This window comes from Pempheris klunzingeri, chromosome 23 (assembly GCF_042242105.1).
Source record: "Pempheris klunzingeri isolate RE-2024b chromosome 23, fPemKlu1.hap1, whole genome shotgun sequence".
NCBI classification, from domain to species: Eukaryota; Metazoa; Chordata; class Actinopteri; order Acropomatiformes; family Pempheridae; genus Pempheris; species Pempheris klunzingeri.
Window position 1 is genome coordinate 11,229,403 of NC_092034.1, and position 23,571 is coordinate 11,252,973.

Below are 23,571 nucleotides of genomic sequence, written 5' to 3' on the forward strand. Positions count from 1 at the left end.
TACATACGTTATTACATTTTGAGTTTAACCACTTGAAAAAGGTAGGGTGCCTTGAGGAAAGCCTACCTGGGACCAGTCAGTTGTGACCCATTGAGGTGGACACTCTTGCTTGGCGCAAGGCTGCTGGTTTGTGGGGCTCTTGGAAGGGCAAAAGGTGTCAGGCAGCTCCAGGATGCTGCCATCTGCCAACCGCTGTTTGCACAGGACCTGTCTCCTTTGAAATCCACCACCACAGCTCTGGGAGCACTGCAGAAACAAAAATACAGAGGTGCCAGGGGTTAAATTAGCAATATGTGCTTGATGCCTCAGTCTAATTCCTGTGTCAATGCCCAAGGTGAGATCTTTTACCTGCCCCCAGTCACGAGCGTCCCACATAGGAGGGCAGTCAAAGCGGTTGCAGGCTTGGACAGGATTGGGTTTGGAGTTCTGACAGTCTTCATCCCTCAAAACCTCAGTGCGGTTGCTGTCCCGGGAGGGCCGGTGAGTGCATGCCACAGTGCGGGTCATCAGGCCAACCCCACATGTAGCAGAACATGAACTCCACTCCCCTGTTTCCCACCTGTGAATACAACATGTATCATCAAAATACTGTATATCAGAACCAATTCTCCGTTAAATTTGCTTGAATGAGTTGACCACCAGGTTACTTTTTCTATTGTGATTTTCACCCATAATTGCTTATCACACAGATTAGTTTAGCAATACAACTTAGCTTTTGTGCTGGGCCACTGGTTTTTCAACTATTAACCTTTTCCATTCCTGATTAATCACCATACTTATCTTTTGTGTAAACACACACACATATATGTATCCAATCTATAAATGAGTGCAGTCAGGAGGAGTTCAGTCAGAGTGCTTGATGTTTTTTCTTGATCCCATGAGAGGACACTCTTGTAATCTTATGAATGTGTAAATTCATGAAAGTGAATATGAGTGATTCATGGGGCCGGATCCTGGCAAAGAAACATTAAATCTCCCACCGAATTTAGTGATATTTGAGAAATCCCTCTGGCATTACTTCCTCACCCGCATTTTCCCAATGACCTCCGTGGACCAATATTTTTTTTGTTGTCCAACAAAATTTCACCCAGGGTGATCAGTTTAGCATCAAAGCTTTCTGAGCATTTTCATTCCAATCTTGAAAATGATGTGGCATGTGTCTAACTACTCCCTATGCATCTAAAGGCATCTAAAGGCTTAGGCTTTGACCAGAATTGCAGCGACTTTACTTCTTGCTTGACAGATTAGGTGATATTTCAAAACTATTTTATTTACTCAAGGGTCCAGGGACTGAGAAGAATTGGGAATGAAGCTTGTTTCTGGACCGGTACTATACTCAAAGCCAAATCCTATAGCTGTTTCCCTTCAGAGGGAACAGTATCCAAAGAGAGTAGCTTAATATGGGAGGGGGAGGAGGCCTCAGGGAGGGAGTAAAGGGCCAAAGGAAACAAGTCCAATGCAGAGTTTGTTGTGCCTGAAAACAAGACTCAAGGCCTGGAAAAACAGGCAAGGCCAGGCTGCAAGCCTCTGGGTTTTCTGACAAGAGTGTGAGTGGTGGAACACCGACTCTGCGCGCGGTGTTAACTTGAAACGTGTGGCCTACCGCAAAATCCACTCACCGTTTAGCCATGGCTCAGTTATACTAAAAAACATGCCATTATGCTATTTAATCATTCAGGAATTTAATTTTGATTAACTTGGTGCCGTTTCCAAAATACAGTTTGTATTTGGAATTCCAGTATTATTCATCAACTAAATTCCAAATATAGGACGAGAGTTGGATACTGAAAAAAAAAAACTGCAAAACTTTAATAGTTTAGGTTAAATCTTCAGTCATTCTTAAATCAAAATGCTGTCACAGCAACCTACTTATAATACCACAAATAACATCACAGTTACATATAAATAATTTCAGATTGAGGGTATTTGGTCTAAAGAGGATGATTACAATTATTTTAGTGATCTCTTGACCTTATGATTAGCTAAACATCAGGAAAAACTTACAGCACTTTTGTCCCATTATTCCTAAAACTAATGGCCAAGATTTCCATTAATTTTCATTGTTCTCAGAGGATAATTCCTAATTAAGAATTCCTATAAACAAGACATACCAACCTCTAATGGGTAGATCACCCAGTCATTTTAAACTCAATGTGTCAACTTTGTATGCAGGAAACTGAAAAGTAATAATCTGATTTCCATTTAATCTTTCAAGGACATTCACTTCAGAGGAGGACTTCATACGTTTTTGGTGACTTCTTCTAGCACCACAATCAAGCTAAAATTTCAATTTGTATAGAAGAAATACAAAAATCTATACAGCATATTGTTATGGTGGTTATTGGGCACATTTATACTCCCCAGAGGATAATCCTTTTTCATATTTGACACTTCATGATGTTTCTTAATGCATCATTTTAGGCCAAATATCTGCTTTGTATACAAGATGTTTCATATGGTGACTATATTCAAGCTCCCAAGGGGCAAATTTAATGACCCCTGATGACCTTTCCACTCTCATCTACTCAGGACAAATGTGACATGGCTAACCACTCTGGTAATGTGGCAAATTTGTCAGTATGATATGCGTCCACTGAAGCCAAAGAGTAACCTTTCAAAGGGGAACGTTGACTACAGCACCAGAGGCCTTCCATATTTCTGTGCTGACACAACCACTGAAAGAAAAACTATCCTGAAAGGTTCTTCCAAGGACAATTTCACATCTGAGCCTAACAGGTATAGCTACCACTGACATCTGATCCCTATTGTGTCTGATTCTGACAAGGCTCCACAAGCTGTCCCACTGGCTTCATTTCCTGCTTCCACTGATACAACCATCCATCTCTGTCATTCTGCTTCAGTATCACTTGTTCTCAAGTGGCCTAAATAGTGATTTAATTGGCCCAAGTGGTTTAAACTGAGAGAGATAATGTAGTGGATTAGAAGGATTTGAATCTCTTTTGTACACAAGCAGTCATTAGTAGAGATTAATTGATTCAACTGGTGTGATTGTATTTTTTGATAGTCTGAAAGTTAAGCAGTTCCAGGTGTAGAGTCCAGGGATGCGCCGGGGCTCTAGGAAATGGTACATGAATGTCCCCGCTCTATATATTGCATATTTTGCTGGGTTATAGTCTTGGCAAACTAATAAAGAGCACAGCCAGATTTCAGTTCTGCTTTTAATTAATACTTTCTTCTTGAATGCAGCCAAACCCCTTTTTCCAAAAGCACATTTCCTCCTCATTTTTACTGCATCCATCAATCAAGTCTATTTTAATGTTCATGCACAAACTATTTTAAACAATGTCTAAATGATAATGATGTAGGTTTGATTTATGGGTTTTACAGTACCTGGGTGGGCAGGGCTGAGTTTTGCAGTCTTGGAGGAGTTGTGGGGGCCGACGGGAGCTCACACACAGGCTCTGGTCTACTGCCTCCCTTGTCTGCTTGTTCAGGCAGATGACCACGGCCTCCTGCACACCTGGGATTAGACAACACCGATCGGTCAAAAGGGATGTCGATGAAGAACCATCAGCTATTGTGAAGGGTTGATTATGTTTTCAACTTTTAAAATGTTAATATACACATGCTCACTGTCTCTCATCTCTTGGAATAAATGTCAAAAATGCAAACACAAATCATTCTTCTTGAGCATCTCTTACATATTTTCAGCCTCATAATACAATATTGCAAACAGACACTGCAAGTGAAGCAACCCAGATATTAGACCACTCAATGAAAACAAGCGGTGGTTGTATCTAATGGGCCATAATGAACATAAAAACAGAACAGATGCCTGCTTAAAGTCTGGCCTGAACTGTGGATAAACTTTAGGGGTGTGATGTCAGGTCATGTTAAAATCAGCGTAACATAAATCTCTGAGTCTGCTTCCAATGTTGGGGACAATAACAGTGAAGCAGGCACTTCAAACGCCACACTGGTGTGATGGTCCACAGGAGCGCAGCCCTCCGGGTGTGTATGTGACATCTGATACCGGTCTGTAATCATCCCCGAATGGGAGTTTGTTGGGTTTGGGTGAGAGCACACACACACACACAGACATTGACAAAAGCCTACGCCCATGTGCAGAAATTAAGCTACACATGCACAGTCACGCAGACATTAACACACAGACACACAATTCAGGCATACAGATTTGGATGTGGAGGTGGGGAGATTAAAGTGGGTCTCAATGAATGCTGGCGGGATGTTTAGGAAAGCTGTCTCTGTCTGGTGCTGTGTTCACTGCTGCTGCAAGAGTTGGTGACGTACGACCTTTAGGGATAAACTTGGTATCCCATCCATTATCATCTAATATCATATAACTTACTTCTACTTCACTTGCATGGCTTTAGTCATCCACTGACCAGGTCACCAGTTACTGCTGTGATGCTTCATTCTATTACAGCAACTTAGACAAATTCAGTAATGCTGAAGAAGTGGGGTTTGCCTTCAGGATTAAATGTGTGTTCTAACCAAGCAATATAATGTATTTCATATCAATAGCAGGATGGCTATTGGGATGCGTTGGTTCACCACTTGGGTCCAGACAGAAATATCTCATCAACTGTTGCACGGATTTCCATGAAATGTTGCACATCCTTGGTTCCCAGTAGATGCATGCTACTGAATTCTTAACTTTTCCGGTGGCACCGCCGAGACATCGACATTTGTGGTTGTGGGTGAAATGTCTCAACAGATAGATTTCCATGAAATTTGGTGCTCACATTAATGTCGCTCTCAGGATGAGTTGTAATAACTGTCCATCCTGTGCCATCATCAGGCTAAAGTTTTTATTTTCCCAATATTTTGATAGTATTGGCTGTTTATCCCCACAGCTAACAACATTACCATCAGCTTGTGTTTAGTGCAATTAGCAAACGCTTGCATACTAAACAAAAATAGTGAACACAGTAAACATTATACCTGCCAAACATCTACTATTTATCTATCCCAAGTTCTATTTCTTTACTTTCTGACAATAAAGAGGTAAAAAATGATCCATACCTCCTCCACAACTCTGTGAGCACTCCGTAAAACCCTCGTACTCCCAGTCGTGCAGTTCCTCTCTTCCAAGTGTCTCCCCTTCCTCCTCCTCTTCCTCCTCCTCCCTTTCGCTTTCTTTTCCGGTGCCCAGAACACCGGAGCATGGAGTACGGTAGCAGGGCTGAGTCGTAGCAGGTCTGACCCCATCGCACTCGTCATCGGGCAGGTCAGCAACAGTCTGGGAGAAGGACAGCAGCACCTGGCACTTGACGGTCCGCTGCTGGGTCCCGGCGCCACATGTCCTGCTGCACGGCTGCCAGGGACCAGGGATGAAACTGGAGAGGGGCAGGTTGAGAAAGCACAAATGGCGTGATTAATCGCACACGTAAAAATATAAACAATATGCTGTTCATTTAGTTAGTATACTTCACATACCGATTCAAACAGGCCTGGAAAAGTGGATACATTTTCGATTTGATTCAGTCATTTGCTGCTAAGTTCATAAACTCACTAAGTATTTGTGAAATCCAGCCCTGCTGAGCTTAACTGAACAGCTGCGAAGCATTAGGATCAGCCATTCTTGGATGAGTGGCTTTCATGCTCATCCTTCCTCATCTTAAGAAATGGATCAGAGAAGGAAATACTTGCAGATCAGTGGTGTTCATGAATGCCTGAAGGCCTGTCGAGGCCCAGAGAGTGAACAGTCACCCCCTCAATAGTATAGAGACATTATAAATAAAACAATAAAACTAGGAGGTGGGACACAGAAAGATGTTTGAATCCCTGTTGATCTTCAGATTTATTTGGCACTCAATTGGTCAATGAGATTTAAACTTTTAGAGAAATGCACATTAAAAAAGTAACGCTTAGTTCTTTGAAGGATCAACTACTTGAGATGTGGAGATTGGGGAAATCATAGAGGCTGTTTCACGTCACCCTCATGTTCATGGAATTTTGTAGCAGGGATTATTCTCATGTTTAAATCAACCAAAGAATCAAAACAACAGTTGTAACACAGTACATCTGATACCCTCTGATGGCCCTCTATGAATGATCTTTTCTGTAACTGTGATAGCAGTCCTCAGTCCTAATCTGACAAGACATATTCCCAAGATACCAACAGGAATAAATCCATCTAAGTATTCAACATGAGTTCATCTGACCTTGCTGCCTTTTACTTTGTGTTTTAAAGTGATGTCATGACACACAGTTATACACCTGATCATGAATACAAAGTGGTGGGAGGCAGCCCAGATGTTTACAGCATTGAGCAGCTGTCGTGATCAGGGCTGAGCTCACCACTGTTTCTTTTGGCAGATATACTTACTGTTTTTTGGTATGGTGCTAACTTTTTTCTCTTTGTTCTTGTTTATTCATTTCATATCTATATCTATGTGCGTGTGCCAACCATCTTTCAGCCCAACTGTTCCAGTAAATCTCTGCTCTCGCTTAGTTTATGTAACCACCAAAAAAGTGTGCTTCTACATGCATCATCTGTGTACATGTATCTCACAGAGGTACCCACTAACATGGCTGCCTGCCCCAATGTGCTGCATTCTTCCTCGGTTGAGCAGTCTGACCACAACACAAGAGCGCCCTGCTGTTTTATAAGATGCCCCACTAAAGAGCTCATAATTACGGCAAAGTTGGCCCTTTACGAGTGCTCAAGGACTCGTTGTGTTTTGGACAAACAAATGAATCACCGGCAGTTAGACCTTGGAACACAAGCAACAAAGTCAACAAGTGAACCCACAGAAATGTTTATCTTCATGCGTAGTTAAAGTACATCTGTCGGTTCAAAAACAAGCTGGACGGAAACAACACATTTTTGTAATATCCGCCAAAGCCCCACGTTAATCATATCAATTAAATTTCCATCAATGGAAATATTTTATTTACTCATGGTGGTGGTGAGGTGAAAAGGCCCTTTTGGACAAGCTGTGGAACATATACGGGTTTAATTTTTCAAGCAGTTGCACAGTGGTGGCTCAGGGCAGGCATAAGGCCTGGCAATGGAGGTGCAATAAGTCTAACACAGGAATTTCCTACTCTTTCCTCTCACATCCGTAACCTGGCCCCATATGGTAGGCAGATATTGTTGTTGGCTTGTGAACAACTGCATATTATACACAGATATTTATGTGCTTTTGGAGGAAAGACATGCTTTTTTTGCAGCAGAGCAAAATCATATGTTTTGGCATTTCTCTCTCTCTCTCTCTCTCTTGCTCCAAAGATAAGTCAAAGTAACAGATGTTTTGAACTGGCTAACATGGTCGCTAATACAAGTCATGCAAGACACTGGGCAGAGTCCAAACATTGTCCATCTTTAGAGGACAGCCTTTATTAGTCAATTGATATGTGGGACAAGAACATCTGGAACATCTGACGCCTGCTGAGGTCATGCTGGTAGCTATTGACTGAACAGTCCGCTGGTTTTCAAAAAGATGTTTTTCCTCTTTAACCTTCAGCGTTCCCTTTTACCTTAAATAACCTCATACAGCACATTACTTTGTGACCTGGCCCTGATGGTTTCAACAGAACGCTCACCTCTGAAGTGCAGGTATACAGTTGTAATGCTGTGATTCCATTAATGTCCTTTGTTTTGAGCATGCATGTATTTATGGGTCTCTGGCACTCACATTGGTTCTTCAGTAACGATGATCTCCTCCTCGAGCTCTATGGCCTGCTTATGCCAAACAGGTTTGGCCTCAACTGGGAGCGTATCTATTGAAATCACACAGAAAAGACACAGGTTAAACATCACAAGAGAAAATAATATATATATATATATATACGAGTCCCCGGTGTGTCTACAGACTGCCAAACTCTGTGAAAAGATCAACCTATCTCTGGATCTCCTGCTCCATCTTTCAGTAAACGTGTGATGATGTAATAAAGGGATCTGTTGATTGATTCAACAGGCTGACTGTCCCCACCCACTGAAAACCTCTGAATCCACCTTGTTTTTTCCTCACTAACACCAGCTCCCAGTAACACGAACACGTCGAAGGCGAGAGTGAAGCAGCAGATTGTTTCTGTTCTTCTAAAACAGAGAGGTCTGATAGAGGCTGAAAACAGCTGCAGGAGCTGTGTCTGCTAATGAGAAAAATAATGCGTCTTTTGAACATTAAACCACATAAACCTGCTTTACTAGGACCTCCAAACACAAGCATGAACTTTGAAATGAGCAGAATATGGGGCCTTTAATGTATGACAAAAATCAAAACAATGTAACCCACCTATGGACTTATAACAGGGCACAGTCACCAGGCACTCCTCCTTGATGTGGGGTTTGGTGGTGGGGTTACAGCCGCCAGCATGGAGTCCTCTGTGATCGATGCATAACACCACCCTGTAGCGAAGACCCTGACCACACGTCACCGTACACTGGTGGTGACAGCACAGTTTGGGAGATAAAGTCTATTAAAAAAACTCGTTAACTGATGATCATTTTCACACACAGACAGGACAACATGTTAAACGTAGCTTCTGTGCTTATGTCTCAGCCCTCCACTCACGGGAAGTAAAGAAAGAGACCTCAAAATCCCTGCAGCTCCCTGCGCAGGGGTGAACTTTGTGCATCCTCCGCCAAAACAAGCATTTAAAGGCAAGTTCACAAGTAAGAATGTGCTAGGTAAACAGCATCCCCGGTTTCTAGAAGGCCACAATTTTGACTCCCTGGGCTTCTGCTTGTATAACTGGTGAGGTTGAAAAATCCCCACGAGGAAGTTGTATGAGACATTTATGGTTAACATAACAGCAGTACGTAAGCTAACCTGGATTGTTAGATGGTCCGGATAACCTGGATATTTTTGGCAAAGAAAGAATTTAGAAAAATGCGCTGTTGACTTTGGGGTTTTAATTAAAGCCTTGTATGTTTTGGGTGGTGTGTTCAAGGGCACGGGTGGTGAAGGACACTCAAATTGCGGTTAGCAGTGCTACTCTGAATCACATAGCAAGGTTGTGTTTCACCTTAAGAAGTTACAAGTGTTCCTGTCATGGTGAAAATGCTCATAGATGTGTGTGGAGATGACAAAATCCAAGGTCACGCTGTCTGCTGAGTATATTTTTGTTTCTCCCTGAGACAATTAATCTTGCTTTTAATATTTATTCTAGCATCATGAGCTCATTCAGCCCCACTGTGGTGACTCACAGACAAAAAAGACAAATGAGCCATTTGCTAATATTTGACTTAACAGCTACAGAACACAAAGAGACATCTATTTACATTTAGATACTTGGCATTTAATTCTCAAAACCTTCAGCAATGAGCAACTCTAATCAATTAAGGCTCAGTGTGGGTTATAAACATAATTTTCTAGGCCTTACACTGTCTTTACTCTGTCTAGAATAATAACCAGTGAGAGAAATGTAAAAAATACTCAAAAGATAAATAAATAAAACAGAATAAAAAGAGCACCTACAGGTGACCACTCCTGTGCCAGCCAGGTGGGGCAGTCATAGGTGTTGCAGGGCTGCAGGATAGCGGTCTTGGGGGAGTACAGACACTTCCATTCCTCAGTGGGAGTGATGACACCCTGCATGTCCTCCTCCACACAGGATACTGAGCGACTCTGGATGCCTCCACCGCAGGAGGTGGAACACGCGGTCCAGGGACTGCTCTCCCATCTTACATCATAAAAGATTAGTCATGAAGTCACTAATGGAGACTGGTAAAATTAGTGTTGTGTTTTTTGTGTCACTATTTCACCTCACAGTGGTGAATACATACCGAGGCAGGGGATGGTAGAGGTCATATGGCATAATTTGCTTGTAGCCGTCACTATAAGGCAAAATTAATAAAGGAACTTTGGATTTAAGATTATATAAACAGCTGTTGACAGATCATTATAATGGATATCTTTGGTTACTATTAAGTATATTTCATGTTTAATCCCTTTAGAGGTCTTCTCTCTAACCTGGCCAGGCAGGGATCCATGTTGCACTCCTGGAGTTTGGGTTTAGGTTTGATGTTCTCTGGGTAATAATGGCAATACTGATCCACAACCACCCGGCCGCTCCGCATGTCAAAGCACTCTGCTGAGGTGAGCTGGTACCCTACAGCCAAAAGAACTTCACTCAACCCAAAAGCAATGACACAAAAACTAACTGATGGAATGCAATATTAAGTATTTCAAACACATTTTATTATTTATAGCAGCTTACAGTCAGTTGGCTGGCATTATGGCTGGCTACTATTAGGCACTTAGTCCACAGTGCCAACAATGTAACTCCATGCTTACCTCCACCACACGTGACGGAGCAAGGGAAGAAGTCGGTCTCTCTCCAGCGGTGGATGATGGGCTGGTAATAGATGTACTGGACCACGCTGTCTGCTCCACTGGCAAACTGCACCTATGGAAACAATTTGTTTGCTATTTTCTTTCAATTTGGGGAAATTATACCAGGACAAGGCTCTCATTTTATTTTTTATTATTTTAAAGTTTATAACCAGTCCTGAATAGGTCCCTCTCCTCCTAGACAGGTGTGTAATACATCTACATCTTATTTATGACATACATCGTGAGATGTCGTTTTACATCAACATATGTATTCATGTTTGTGGCTAAACACGCTTGGCTAATAATAACTGGATGTAGCTAAAATTAGCAAAGTAATTAATTCTAGGATGTAGGCTACAAAATATGTGTTAAACTGGGTTCTAAACTGGTGTTTTCTGAACATTTTTGAGCCGAAAAATATAATTTTTCTCTCTTTTGTTGGTCTAAGAAAAGGTTCTTTCGGGTAGATCTACAAACAGCATCATTGTCGTCAGTCCAACAATGACTTTTACGCACACAGATATTGGAGGAATTCGACCCTGATAAACCTGTAATGTCAGTTTCTCCACATTTAAATGTTGAACACAGCTTTTAACGACATGAGTGCAAATCATAGGAACTGATACGTAGTTTACTGGATAAGAGTCGACAATTTGTTAGTTCTTAGACAAATTCAAGAATACAGACTGTTTTTATAGAAATAAGGCCATGTGTGTGTTTTGTTGGATATCTTATAAAGTTTCATAAATATTTCAACAAACATTTTTCTTCTAACCTCTCACCTCAAGCATATTGAAGAAATGCCCAAAGCCATATTATACCTACAACACATATAAATCAAACTGCACTGCCACTCATTCAAATTCATGTGTTTACAGTGGAAAGACTGCCTGGCAACTTTTTAATATGATTTTCCATTTGTCCAAAACCTTTTCCAGTGCTGCGATATGAATTGGCTGTCTGCCTCGTAACAGATTAGAAAATTATGCATTTATAGCTTCTCAGATTTCTGTCTCCTGAATTTCTACTCATTGTCCAATCCTAACTTGTGTTTATGAGGGAGGAAGTTTTCACAGGCATTTCCCAGTCTATGGCCTGTATAATTTTTTATGTCCACTCACTGGACCCAGTCTGAAAATGCATGCGTGTGTGTGTGTGTGTGTGTGTGTAATAAAGCAGAAAAATATGTTGTAGCTATTGTGTCATGGCATTGTAAAAAAACCCACAATGCTCCACTACTAACATTACAAACTAACTTTATGCTGTGTTATCTTATAACATTCATAGTAAACATTTTACATTCGATAACCAGATGTGTTGCATTTCTACTCCACCATTAATCAAACACAAGCATTTACACTATGTAGTAATATTAATTGTGGCAGCTAAAGACATGAAATCATTTGGCATCATTAAGCCAAACCCAACCTCTGGATTTGAAGCTACAGATGTGTATGCTACTATTGTTATCACTGCATGACACACTGCTCCAAAAACATTATGTCCCTAAGAGAGAACAAGCAGACAAAAAAGTCATTTGCATTTCATATTGAAGTGGCTCACACGTATTCTGATATCTTTAAATCTAAACATACGAAATCAAATCTGCTCTGACCTCTGAATGACACGTGAAGTTCACCAGGAGTTCATAGAAATAAGAGCCTTATCTGAGCCCAGTTCGGCTGGGGTGCACTATTTTCAGAGATTTGCACTGCTGAAACTACAGTTTTGAGTCAAGCTGTGGAAAAGACAACAAAAATGTCACAGTGACGTCATCTGTTCAGCAGAGTAGATAAAGCAACCACCTGAAATAAAATGATATTTTTGGCCCATTGGCGGCAGTGGCACAAGCTGTTATCATCACTGACATAGTATCTCTAGAGCAAGTTAGCAAACAGATTCTTATTCACACACCCAGTGTTTACGAAGCATATTCACTCTCCTTTTAGCACTGTTTTGGTCTCCACCAACTCCTGAAACATTTATATCTGGCACCTAAATGCTTCGATATGTTGACCAGCTGTTTGCTAACTTTGCCTGTCTGGCCAGGCCACGTAGACCACGTTTATCAGACCGTTTTCACTGAAAAGAAGCTGCATGCTGACCGGAAACAACACGGATGAGAGTGGTGATAATGAACCAAGACAGTAAAGTTGCTGGCCATAAAAACCTAAACAATAAGCTTAAAGACGCTAACTTGACAAAGTGAATAGAGCTGAAGAATTGGGTGATGATTCTCTTTGAAACACTTGTTTTACATAACACATAGTATATTGAGTGTTCATATAAAAATAAGGATGACTGCATCATTAAGTCATTGAACTGATACTGTATGTCTAAGCTCCTACTTTGACTGTGAAGTCAGCTCCCAGTGGGCCAGTGATTCTCAGGACCTCCTTATCTGAAAGCTTCTGGAAGTCCAAGGTGGTGTTCTCCAGGTGGTACTGCCCTGATTTATCCAAGACCAGTTCATCTTTTACCCCTTGTAGAGTCTTACTCTCCACATCTAAAGAAGGAGCAAAGCAGATACGTAGATAGCTAGGGCACACTGGACACATCAGACGAGGAAACACAGAAATGATACTTTTCTACATTTTTCATCATTATTATGTCAACAGCAAATATAAGGAGATGTGATTAAAATATGGAGATACTCAAAGGATGACTTTCATTTATCATAGACACTTTGACACAGACCTTCAGTCAGATCCAGTTACATAAAGAGCAGAGACTGGCTGCTGCATTTGCTGGCATAGAGACTCACTGTGATGCTGCCAGGAGGCTCATGTAGGCCAGCGCTGCAGTGAGTTTTTCCATTGTTTGACCTCACTTCAACTCTGGCCTAACGGGGTCTTTTGTGATTCCAACGCGGACGTTTAAACAAAAAACAACGAGGAAACACAGGAACAAGCAGTAACCAGCAGCAGTCATCATCCGCAGACAGATGGTTACAATTTAAGTGCCCTCGGGCCAAAAAGAACGGGGGGAAATATTTAATGAAAAATCTGTCCATTCAGAAAAAAGAACATTTTGGCCTGGCTCAGAAGACAATCTGTAAATTATCCGTACAGCAAAGGATAGGTACAGGGATGGAACATTTGTTATCAATTTGATCCAGTGGGGAGTTTGATGCCAGTACTTTGACATCAGTGATATTTGCTGGAAGCCTCACATGTTCTCAGAGCCAGAGCAAAGGGGAGAAATAAATACCTCCTCTGGTTACTCTGCCCCAAGCTACTTTTAAAACCAGTCTCCATGAGAGAGCCCAAAATGCAGTATATTTAGGAATGGGTAATAAAAGGTTAATTATTTGGTTGAGATGTTAATTAGAGAGGTCAAGCAAGTATAACATATATAATGAAAATGTAATCTTTTTGCATAGTGAGTCTTTAAAACATAACATGAACTGCAATAAAACTCAAAGACATGCAGAATACTTGTGTTTAATGTGCAGGTATTTGACAATAAAAAACACTGCCAAATATAAATATCATGCTCAACTGTTTTGGATGGAAGGGCACCCTGGACCTACCAGGACTTACACAAGTGATCCGGGCCTTTCAGGACTAGACGCACATGACGGCTCTTAAAGGGGACGACAACAACTGTGTCTTCAGCTTGAGTCACACAAACAGACAGAGGGAGAAAAATGGCATTAGGTCTCTATTAGCACATACAGGAATGCAATAAGTTAATATAATTACAACTGGCAGTACAAATGAAATCAGAACATAGGCTGGTTTGACTTGTATGACTTGTGATTCTTATTTGTGTTAATTTGGGTGAGGTACTTCAGTTAGAAGGTTAGAAAGAAATCTACTTTCTAGTCTTCCTGATATGAACCTACATGTACATGATACATTATACATGATATATAATAAAATAAATACAAATGCATTCCTATGATTTTTGTATTGCACTTCCATAAAGACGGGGACTTCCATGAGACAGAAATGTCAAAATCAAGGCAGTAGAGGCCAAGATATCCAGACTTTTAGTCAGTAAAGCATGGATAGATTGACCCCAAAATCACTGGATCCTATACTCCCTATAATGAAAAACCACAGCAGCCTTCAGTAGACCCTCCCTGCCTGCTAAACACCCACCTATCAGGGGTTATGGAGCACCTCTTTAACTTAAATAATGAGTTGAAGAAATACTGTTTTTGAATTAATCAAACCGCAGTAAAGATTTGTTACTTGTTCCTGCAGCATGCTGGGATTTGTAGTGTCCTCGCACCAGTCTGCAGGATGAGCCATCTCCATTGCAGACGCCGCAGTTGTCCTCCTTTGCTGTGCTCCCCAAATCATGATCACATCCTACAATCTATAATAATAAACGGAGAAAAATAAAAACATTAGCCAAAACTTCAGCTTTAAAATAAACACCAGTTGAAATAAAAAGACAAAAGGAATATTAAAAAAAAAAAAAAAATCCAAGTAAAAGTACTTTGTTAGTTCCTTTAAACCTTCAAAATTGAGTTTATTACAATGTAAATGTTATGAGCACATGATCAAAACAACCCTCTGGTTTACTCCATATTCATACCAGATGTATTGTTTGTCTTTCTAAGATAGCATAAAACATCCCCTTTGAGCTGATCTGAATTGGTTTTACCAAAAATGTTTCCCACTGTTTTCGATTACACGTTATCTGCAACCATCCATAGTTGATTGATGGAGTTTTTCGCAATTTCTGTCAGTAAGACAAAACCAAAACCACAGTGTGATTCTAAGCATGGTAGGAGAGTGTATCAAAATCCCTGTGTGTCTCTGCAAACACAATGCCTTGGGACGTAATTTCATTCAACCGGGAAAATATGCATTGTAAACTATTTCCTGGGCTGTCAGTCAAAAGCCCAATCTCAAATATTATTCTCATTGGGTATTCATTTGTAAAGCAGATGGCATGATGTTAGCACTGCAAGTCAACCTACTGTGTGTTGGTTTTCAAGGATTTATTTGCCTTTGGCTTTTGCATCCAAATGCACTGTAATTCAAAGCCTGTGAACCAGTAAATATATTGTTATGATGAAAAGAACATATAAATGAATTAGATAATTTCTCTTTTGCAAAGAATTTCCTTTTTATGGATGTGCATGGTCATTATTTAACAGTACATTTTTTTCGCAATTTTGGAAATTTCTTATTCTTTTTTCCACTCTTCAACGGTGGAAAGCAATCAAGCTTTCGGATTCTTTATCCTACCTGGCAGACTCCACTGATACACATGTCCAAGGACTCGGTGTAACAGCGTGTCCCATCCAGCACCTTGGGCGCCAGCTCCACCACGATGCCCGAGGCCTTGGCCTTGCACTTGAGAGCGCAGGGGTTGTCCGGATCATTGGACACAGGCAGCCACTCGTGGTACTGACCCTGGTATCGCACGTCTGCATGAGCTGAGCACTGCTGGGCACGGAAATCACCAGCATCTGGAGGGCAATCCTGAGGGCAAAAAACATATTTAGGCAATTTTTACAATTAACACGAAGCAAATCTTGCTATTATAAATACATGTGGGAAGAGGAGTGTTGAGACTGTGATTGCTGAAAGCAGAGCTAGTTCGATGCCCCCCCCCACAACTTCTCACTTTCTCTCAAACAATAGGACCCTAGCTCACTTAATTACACCCCTTAACCATAAACCTTGGTAATATTTTCACAGTTCCACCACACTGAGCTCCCAATCACTATTTGCTATTTCAGTTTATTTCAATAAAAACCACTTGAAAGCTCTGTTGACATCAATTACATGAAGATGAGATTGCTGAACTTACCACATTACTGCATGTGCGATATTTGATATTCTGCCCTTCGCAGGTCCTGCAGAAGACAAAATGAACATGTGGGTGGATGTGCTTTGAGGGTGAATGATAAAACAAACCACAACGCACACCAATCAACTTCGCCCAAGGCAGCTGGTATTTCAACCACTGACTCTTCACGTTTTTGGAATTGCTGCGTGATGATGTGGCAACCCACAAACACGGGGTCTGTTGTGTGTTTTGTAAAGATTTAACGGTCTAATTCACACATTCTGGCCGTGCATGAACAGATGATGTTTGGTTTCAGGATTTGGGGGCCACAACTAAGGAAAAAAGTGATTCGTAAAAATAACAATAATCAGAATTTCCATAAAAACAGTGGTATAACAAAACATGACTAAGAGTCCACAGCCATGCTGCCCCTGAAATATAACACTAAATTCTCATTTGTCTTAGTCTCGTAACAAATCCTTTGCTTTATAAACCAACCCCACTCCACATACAGTCGTAAAGCAGACGCAGCAGGGCCCTCTGAGCTGTGTCTGCTGAACAGATTGTAGCAGTTTGGAGCACGACTCTCTGCATGACAGTCTGCAGTGTCTTTGCCCAAGTTATGGAGCAAACCACTTATTGAAAATTAGGCTTCCTTTGTGCTTTGATGCTGAGTGATGATAAACCATTGATGGCGACTATGATAGGCCAATTATCCGAGACCCCAGTGGAAACTAATCAAAGGATATTCTTTTGAGTTTGGGGACTTAAGAGGAATTCCAGTGTCATCGGCCCTTAGCTAATCTGGAATCATGATTGGAGGCAACATCGCAGAGGTTGGACTCACGGATGAACGAGGGCTTGAGGATTTTTACAATATTATTCCAGAGCGCGGAGGGAGTGGATATGAAGTGTGTGGCATGGCAAGCACATTAGACCCTGTGACGAATCCAGACAGTCCCTTCTGCCAAACCAAACAGCAGGTCACGGGGCCCAAACCCAAACAAGAGACTTTCAAAGACCGAGAGTTGAGAGACAGGTAGCAAAGATCTGGATCAGTGGGACGAGCAATATATAAACTAGACGTTCAAAAAAAGGAGGCCCAGTGAATAAAACGAATTTCCCTTTTAATTTCCTCTTGACTTTGGAAGCTACAGCGTGGAGGATAAGCAGAGGTAGGCTCATCAATTAACTACACACAAGACTGCACATAGAGAAAAACTACTATTGAGCATACCTACAACCTCATCATCACACAAGAAATGAACTAGAATCTACTGTAACCATGAAAAATTCATAGTAATACCTTTTAATAATATTGGATATGCAGTAAAATTTGTCTGGCTCATAATGTCTATATATATGTCATCAACTCTTCCCGGTAGATCGAAAGTAATTGCAACCAAGGCTCCATAACCTTTGTCATAATATTGATACACTTGAGACAAGTGGGCACATTAAAATGTGGCTGAGCCTAAAATACAGCCTTGCAATGAGCTCTGCTATTGATCAGTTTGGGAAAAATGAGAGCAGTCAGGCCATCAAAGACTTTTAATGTGAAGCTGAGAAAGATGAAGCAACAGCAGTAAAAAGCCACAACGTTTTTTCCTATGACTACTAGTTGGTCAGTCAGTCCAACACTTTGGTCCAAAGCAAGATGTTAAACCAATTGCCCCGATTGTCATGAAATTCGGTATAAATATTCATGATCCCTCGGGGATGACTCATAATGATTTAGGTGATCTTTTGCCAATGTCAGGTTGTAATTTCTCATTTGATCCGTGAGATATGTATTTCAAAAGGTAATGGCTCAAGTACAGCCAGACAGATTTTCTACTGTCTGCTAACATTTACTATGCAAAATTTCCATTTTGTACCCTAAAGGATCTCCCCTTTAGCACTGCCCTCAAGTCAAACTGTAAACAAGATATCTTACAATCTAATTGACAGGCTGAGAAGAAATTTGCAGAGCACCTTCCTGCTCCCGAGGGGATCAACTCTTTTGTTTTTAAGTCACTAGCATGACTGTGGACCATTTTGGGCCAACTGGTGATCAAACCAGCTTGTTGTTTGTTCTCTCTGGGACTTTCATGTATATGGTATAATGTTGATAAATTGCTGGCCACAGTGATTACTAGCAAGGTTTTCGACGCTTTTGTCTCTAAGGCTTCCTTCATCACTTGAAATTGTCCTTTTCTTTCCAGCCTCTCATGATTGTGAATTTCTGTAATTTGAAAACCTAAATCTGAAATGTGTTTGGATGGGCTCAGTGGCGCTGTAGAGGAGCGAGGTGTTTTTAGCATTGCACAGACCACACAGGGGTGGTCCCATATTCTGTAAAGTAGGAGGCAGAACCGAAGTGCCAGGCCCAAGTTAATTACAGCAAGTTAATTAGCCATTGCCTTGGAGAAAATTAACTTTTAACTACCATACCATTTAAAGATATACTTTAAACCCAGCTGTGGCATACCTTTGGTCAAATTACAAAATGCCACAGTTATTTAATGTCTGTGCCTGGCTGTAATTTCTGCAAATCAGTGACCCAATGAATAGTGAAAACATTCTTATCAGCGATGGGAAGTTTTACGCTTAACTTGCTCTTTGCCCCTGCTGAGGACCAGTCATCTTTATTTCCTGATGGTTATCAGTGGGGTACGAGACTCTTATAATTATTCAAACAAAATAAAGTTGGGACTGGCTTCTTTTCATAAAACGAATTGACAAAAAAGACTAATATGTGAAATTTTTGCCAACCACGAGCCTAATAAATAATAGAGCAGCGCTTTCTCTTGCCACGACACCCAATCCATATGTCCACACTTGTTTCAAAGCAGCCATGCTGTTGTTAATAATGGAGATTGTGATCAAGTGAAGTGTGTTGTGCGGGTGGGACTAATGAGGGCCAGGCGATCTGTGTTTAGTCTGTACTTTGTACGTGCCCTTTTGGGAGGTTGTCCAACTATGCAGCAGTAGGTCCTACCTGTGTGTGTGTGTGAGTGTGTGTGTGTGTGTGTGTGTGTGTGCGTGCGTGCGTGTGTTTGAAGGTCAGAGAGTTGGAGAGGGATTGTGGGAATGCACTCTTGTGCATTGCTGCATTAGCAGTAGGTCCTACCTGTGTTTGTGTGTGTGTGTGTGTGTGTGTGTGTGTGTTTAAAGGTCAGAGAGTTGGAGTGGTATTGGTTTGGTGGGTGTTGCAAGCCCGTTTCCAGTCTCTCTTTCCAAAGAGTCACACACACAAGGGGCCTTGTGCTGTGCTTTTTAATGACGCTGTTTGATCTGCCACCCGGTTCCAGGCTACTGCTCCCTCATTCCCACGCAACAGCAGGGTGAGGTGGAATGAGGTGGGACGGAGGGTCCTTCCCTTTGCTCAAGAACCCTATACATTGCAACCACCGCCAAAGGACACACACGTTCGTAAACACACCCACCTGACCTTACATGAGCATGTGCGTCCACACAGACACACACTGCCCACATTTCACATGGGGCTCGAACCCCAAACACCTCTTAACACGTCAATTGCTTTTACACCCAGTAGCACTCTGAGGTTTGCGTAACCAAAGAATTCTGGGCAAGCAAAGAGAAATGGCTGCTGCTGATATCATGAAATGAACTCCTCTAAAAGCCATTGACCTCAATGTTTACAGTGCGGTACATGGGGGGTCTGGCACTTTGAGTTTCAAGTTTTGACAACCTTGTGTGTCTCGCCTGGTTTCCCAGTACCCATGCAGACAGATTCATTGTTCGGAAATGCTGGAGGCTCCTTATACTACATATTGGTTATGACCTCAGTTATGATCTGCCCTGCTCTTTCTGGACAGTTGCATTGTTTTATGATCTCACTGGCGGCTCCTGTCACTGCAGGAGCTCCCCCTGAAGCTCCTAATAGAGGTGACTTTGGCAGCAAAGCTCACTGGCTACCTTTAGCGAGGGAGCAATACATTTGGGGAACTGTAAAATAAAGGAATGCAGTGAAGTCACCCTGCAGCTATTTCCCAGCCTTTAAATGTGACAACATTTGTATGGAAAACATACCCTCTTACTCCTCCTATCTCCTTTTTTCTCCTCTTTTTTCTCCCTCAAATCCAGTTGTAATTGACCACTTTGCCCAGTACATTTGGCCTTAAGCTTTAATCTTGAAGCCCACTGGGTTAGCTTGAAGCCTAACCAACCGGGTGACTTTGGCACAGGGATGAAAGAACCGAGAGGTCCAAAGTGCAAGTTCCAGTTCGTCCCGAGATTTAAGCCGAGATGATGAGCAGTGGGAATCCAACCAACGTGGGTTCATTGCTTGTAGAGCCCAAACTTTATCACAGAAAAGAGTTATTAAAAGTGACATGTACTTTGGCAAGGGACACTGATTGTTATGTTCTGATTTCTGAAGGAACATGTCCAGCCCATTACTGAAAGTCAGATCCCTTTTGTCACTGATGAATTCAAGATTTAGGCTCATATGGCCGTCTAGACAGTTGTAGGAGGTGGATGGACAAGTGATCTCAGTGGACCCCTCAGGGCTATTTAACAGTCACATTATAGTCATCTGTGTTTTGAGCACTCCCATTACAGCCCATGGGAATGGCGTGATTGGTGAGACTTGCTCACACTATTAGGGACGCTGTCTGGATTTATTTGGCAGAACAGCCATGAGCAACAGAAAAAGACCCCCCCTCCCTGTTCCTTCTCTTGGATCTTAAAGCCATGATATGGCACTTTAATGGAGACCAGTCAAACCCCAGTCAAGACTTTGCTCTTTAAAAGAGGAGATTATCTCGGATAGTGTTTGAACATACTTACAAATTGTCCATGATGTTTCCATTTATCTGAAGGTCAATGAAGTTCTTACTTGAAATAATACATATTCAATTTACTGTCCTCCCCTATGATGTAAGCATCTCTTAAAATAGAGCTATTACACAGCATCATTCTGTAAGTACCCTACTCGTAAATGTTTTTTATGTCTCTGGTTTTCATAATAGAAATATTGTTTTTTGTAGAAGGCACTTACCAATTTTACCAGTGAAGGAGAAGATCACTTTAGGTGTGGTATCGGTGTGGCATATTATTATAATATGATCAGGGTCAAGAGGACCCATAGGAAAAAAGGGGATATCTTTTATGAATTATCTATATTTATTTTTGTACATGAATCAAAAATTATTAAGGAGGACAATGCTGAAGTTACTTGTAGTTTGGGTAAAAAGTCTCTCACAATGATTGGTTGAACTCATTAATTAATTCAATTCATTCCAAGGAAACATCATTCCAATCTTCAGCCATATCAAATGAAACAGTTTATGGCATAAGTGAGCATTCAGCCCTTTTATTTCTCTGATAGCAATATTTTCCATGTAGGACCCTTATCTCACATTGTTGAATATGTTTAATATATACTGTGTATTATGTTTTAGTGTGATAAGTGGTTGAAAAGCGGGCTTACTTGGAACTGAGGCATCGTCTGAGGGAGTATGAGGCGCCTCCTCCACAGGTACGGGAGCATTCACTCCATGAGCCCCAGGCATCCCACAGAGTGTCTCGGTCCTCTTCTGATCGGGCCGTCCGTGAGCTCTACACACCAGAAAAAGGAGAAAGAAAGAGTTTCAACACAGGAGTGAGCTGTCATGGACATCCTTGAGCTGTTTCCAGTTCGCATTATCACAACTTCCATTAAACCAATGCAGCCAAACATTAAACGTGATAAAACTGGTTATGCCCTACTCTCCCTTTGGTCATGGAGACGACCTGTATGCATATTGGTCGCACTTTCCACCATGGCCTCTACCAAAAAAAAAGCCAGAACTGCTGGTCGAGAGCCTGAACTAAATTCCAGGAGCTGCAGAAAATGAAAACAGAAGTGCATATGACAGGATGAGAGAGGCTGCAAGGGGAAGTAATCAAAAGCTCTCGACATTTGCCCCTTTGCATATTTCAAATGTCTGAGTCATCCTTTAGATTACGAAATATTCGTCCTCTCTTAAACTCCGTGCCTCGCTTGGGTGCCTCTATCTGTTAATTGCATCATGCTGTATCTGGCAGCAGAGGTAGGGATTATTACTGCAGGATCCAAAGTCAATATTATGGGAAGATGAATTTTGCGACTGCAAGGACAATGTGCATCTCAGATGTGGAGTGACAGCCAGAAAATTAAGATCCTCTGCACCCTTCTATCTCAGACTCTTAACTCCTTTGTCTTTCAAGGCCTTTTGTATTTCCAGATTAGGTTTGACTGGATTGACTCACCGCCCTCTAAGGAGGCTGTTTATTTGTAAGACTGGCACTGTCATCTGATGTGGATCATCCACTGCTCTGTATGAGTTATGTTTCTTTCTCTTGGCTTAACTCAGCAGCCTAGCTCCTCTCAGAGCTATTTGCAGAGCTGAATGAATGAAGTTCGAGATCGACATTGTCTGAATACCAGGCTCAGATGAGATAATAAAGAAAATAGCTTTTGCTGTCTAAAACAAGGACAGCTTAGCTCAGTGGAGGTATTCCACTAAAAAGCTGCGAGTGACACAGAGGCCAGGAACAAACTGGTTTTATACCTGTTGAATGAATGAAAGCTGGATAGTGAAAAAGGGACTTTGAACTCAGAACCAACACGGGGACAAATCACCCACCTCCTATGACACCAGGAATGTGGTTAAAAAGACTGGTGCAAACACATTCAATAAAATAATCTGCCATTCAACAGAGGTTTTAGACCCATGAAAAGGAATAAATGGATATAAGAGAAAATTATCATTTTCCACAATAATCTCAACATTTAGGCAGCCTTTCTGGTGTTGGTGAACCATGAAAGAATATCTGAGTATTCCAGAAATGCAGCTTTTGTGTGCTTTAGACAGCCTCCCACCATGAGATCTTTACACAACGATGGCAGTTTGTGCTTGCACATCCAGCAGAGTTTTTGACACGGCCTTAAAAATCCCAAATCCTGCAGATTAGGAATGAAATATGAGGCACAACATGCCCACTTACCCTGAACACACTGAATAAGAGAGGGACTATAAGAACTTTATGTGCAACACCTGCTCTTAAAAAGATTGAACCCACCGCACTGACAAATAGTTCACAGTGAACGTCCAGCCTTGCATTTGAGATAAACAGCTTTGAGTTTTTAGAGAAGAAAACTCAGGATATGCCAAGTTGTGTTGACCTCTTTCCCAACAGCATGGCATTGTGCTCGTCTACAAAGATGAATTGATCTTGCAGAGGGAAGCAGATACAAGGTAATAATACTGCCGTGATTATTTTCTTTGGGTCACCGTAGCAAAAACAGCCATGCTGTACGCTGCGGAGTGGGGTGGTGGGTTCACATTATTAAAAGTGCATGGGGACTGATATAAATGGCTGTCAGTGCTGATGATGCCTGAGGAACAGCAGAGGGGAACGGCAAGACCTAAACACACAGCCAATGGAGCATGCAGCCAAACATATCGGGAATGGCGCTACTTTCTGCACGGGCCAACTATTTCGATGTTTGGATCCACGGTAAATAAACACAGGCTGCGCTCTGGGCAGCCGGTTAGCACACCACCTTAATTCTCCTTTG

The 23,571-nt window shown here is 41.6% G+C and overlaps 1 protein-coding gene across 1 annotated transcript in view; it reads right to left on the reverse strand.

Moving 5' to 3' along the window:
- LOC139223251 (ADAMTS-like protein 1) overlaps window positions 1-23,571 on the reverse strand; it is a 62,456-nt gene that overhangs the window by 11,165 nt on the left and 27,720 nt on the right. Inside the window, exons 3-18 of the mRNA XM_070855228.1 lie at window positions 21,460-21,587; window positions 16,044-16,089; window positions 15,476-15,712; window positions 14,468-14,594; window positions 13,811-13,885; window positions 12,617-12,774; window positions 10,230-10,341; window positions 9,906-10,044; window positions 9,719-9,769; window positions 9,411-9,615; window positions 8,226-8,373; window positions 7,626-7,710; window positions 5,008-5,321; window positions 3,352-3,481; window positions 349-559; window positions 67-246 (exon numbers count right to left, since the gene is read on the reverse strand). Coding sequence (XP_070711329.1) covers window positions 67-246; window positions 349-559; window positions 3,352-3,481; window positions 5,008-5,321; window positions 7,626-7,710; window positions 8,226-8,373; window positions 9,411-9,615; window positions 9,719-9,769; window positions 9,906-10,044; window positions 10,230-10,341; window positions 12,617-12,774; window positions 13,811-13,885; window positions 14,468-14,594; window positions 15,476-15,712; window positions 16,044-16,089; window positions 21,460-21,587 — 2,346 coding nt within the window. The remainder of the gene's footprint in view (window positions 1-66; window positions 247-348; window positions 560-3,351; window positions 3,482-5,007; window positions 5,322-7,625; window positions 7,711-8,225; window positions 8,374-9,410; window positions 9,616-9,718; window positions 9,770-9,905; window positions 10,045-10,229; window positions 10,342-12,616; window positions 12,775-13,810; window positions 13,886-14,467; window positions 14,595-15,475; window positions 15,713-16,043; window positions 16,090-21,459; window positions 21,588-23,571) is intronic.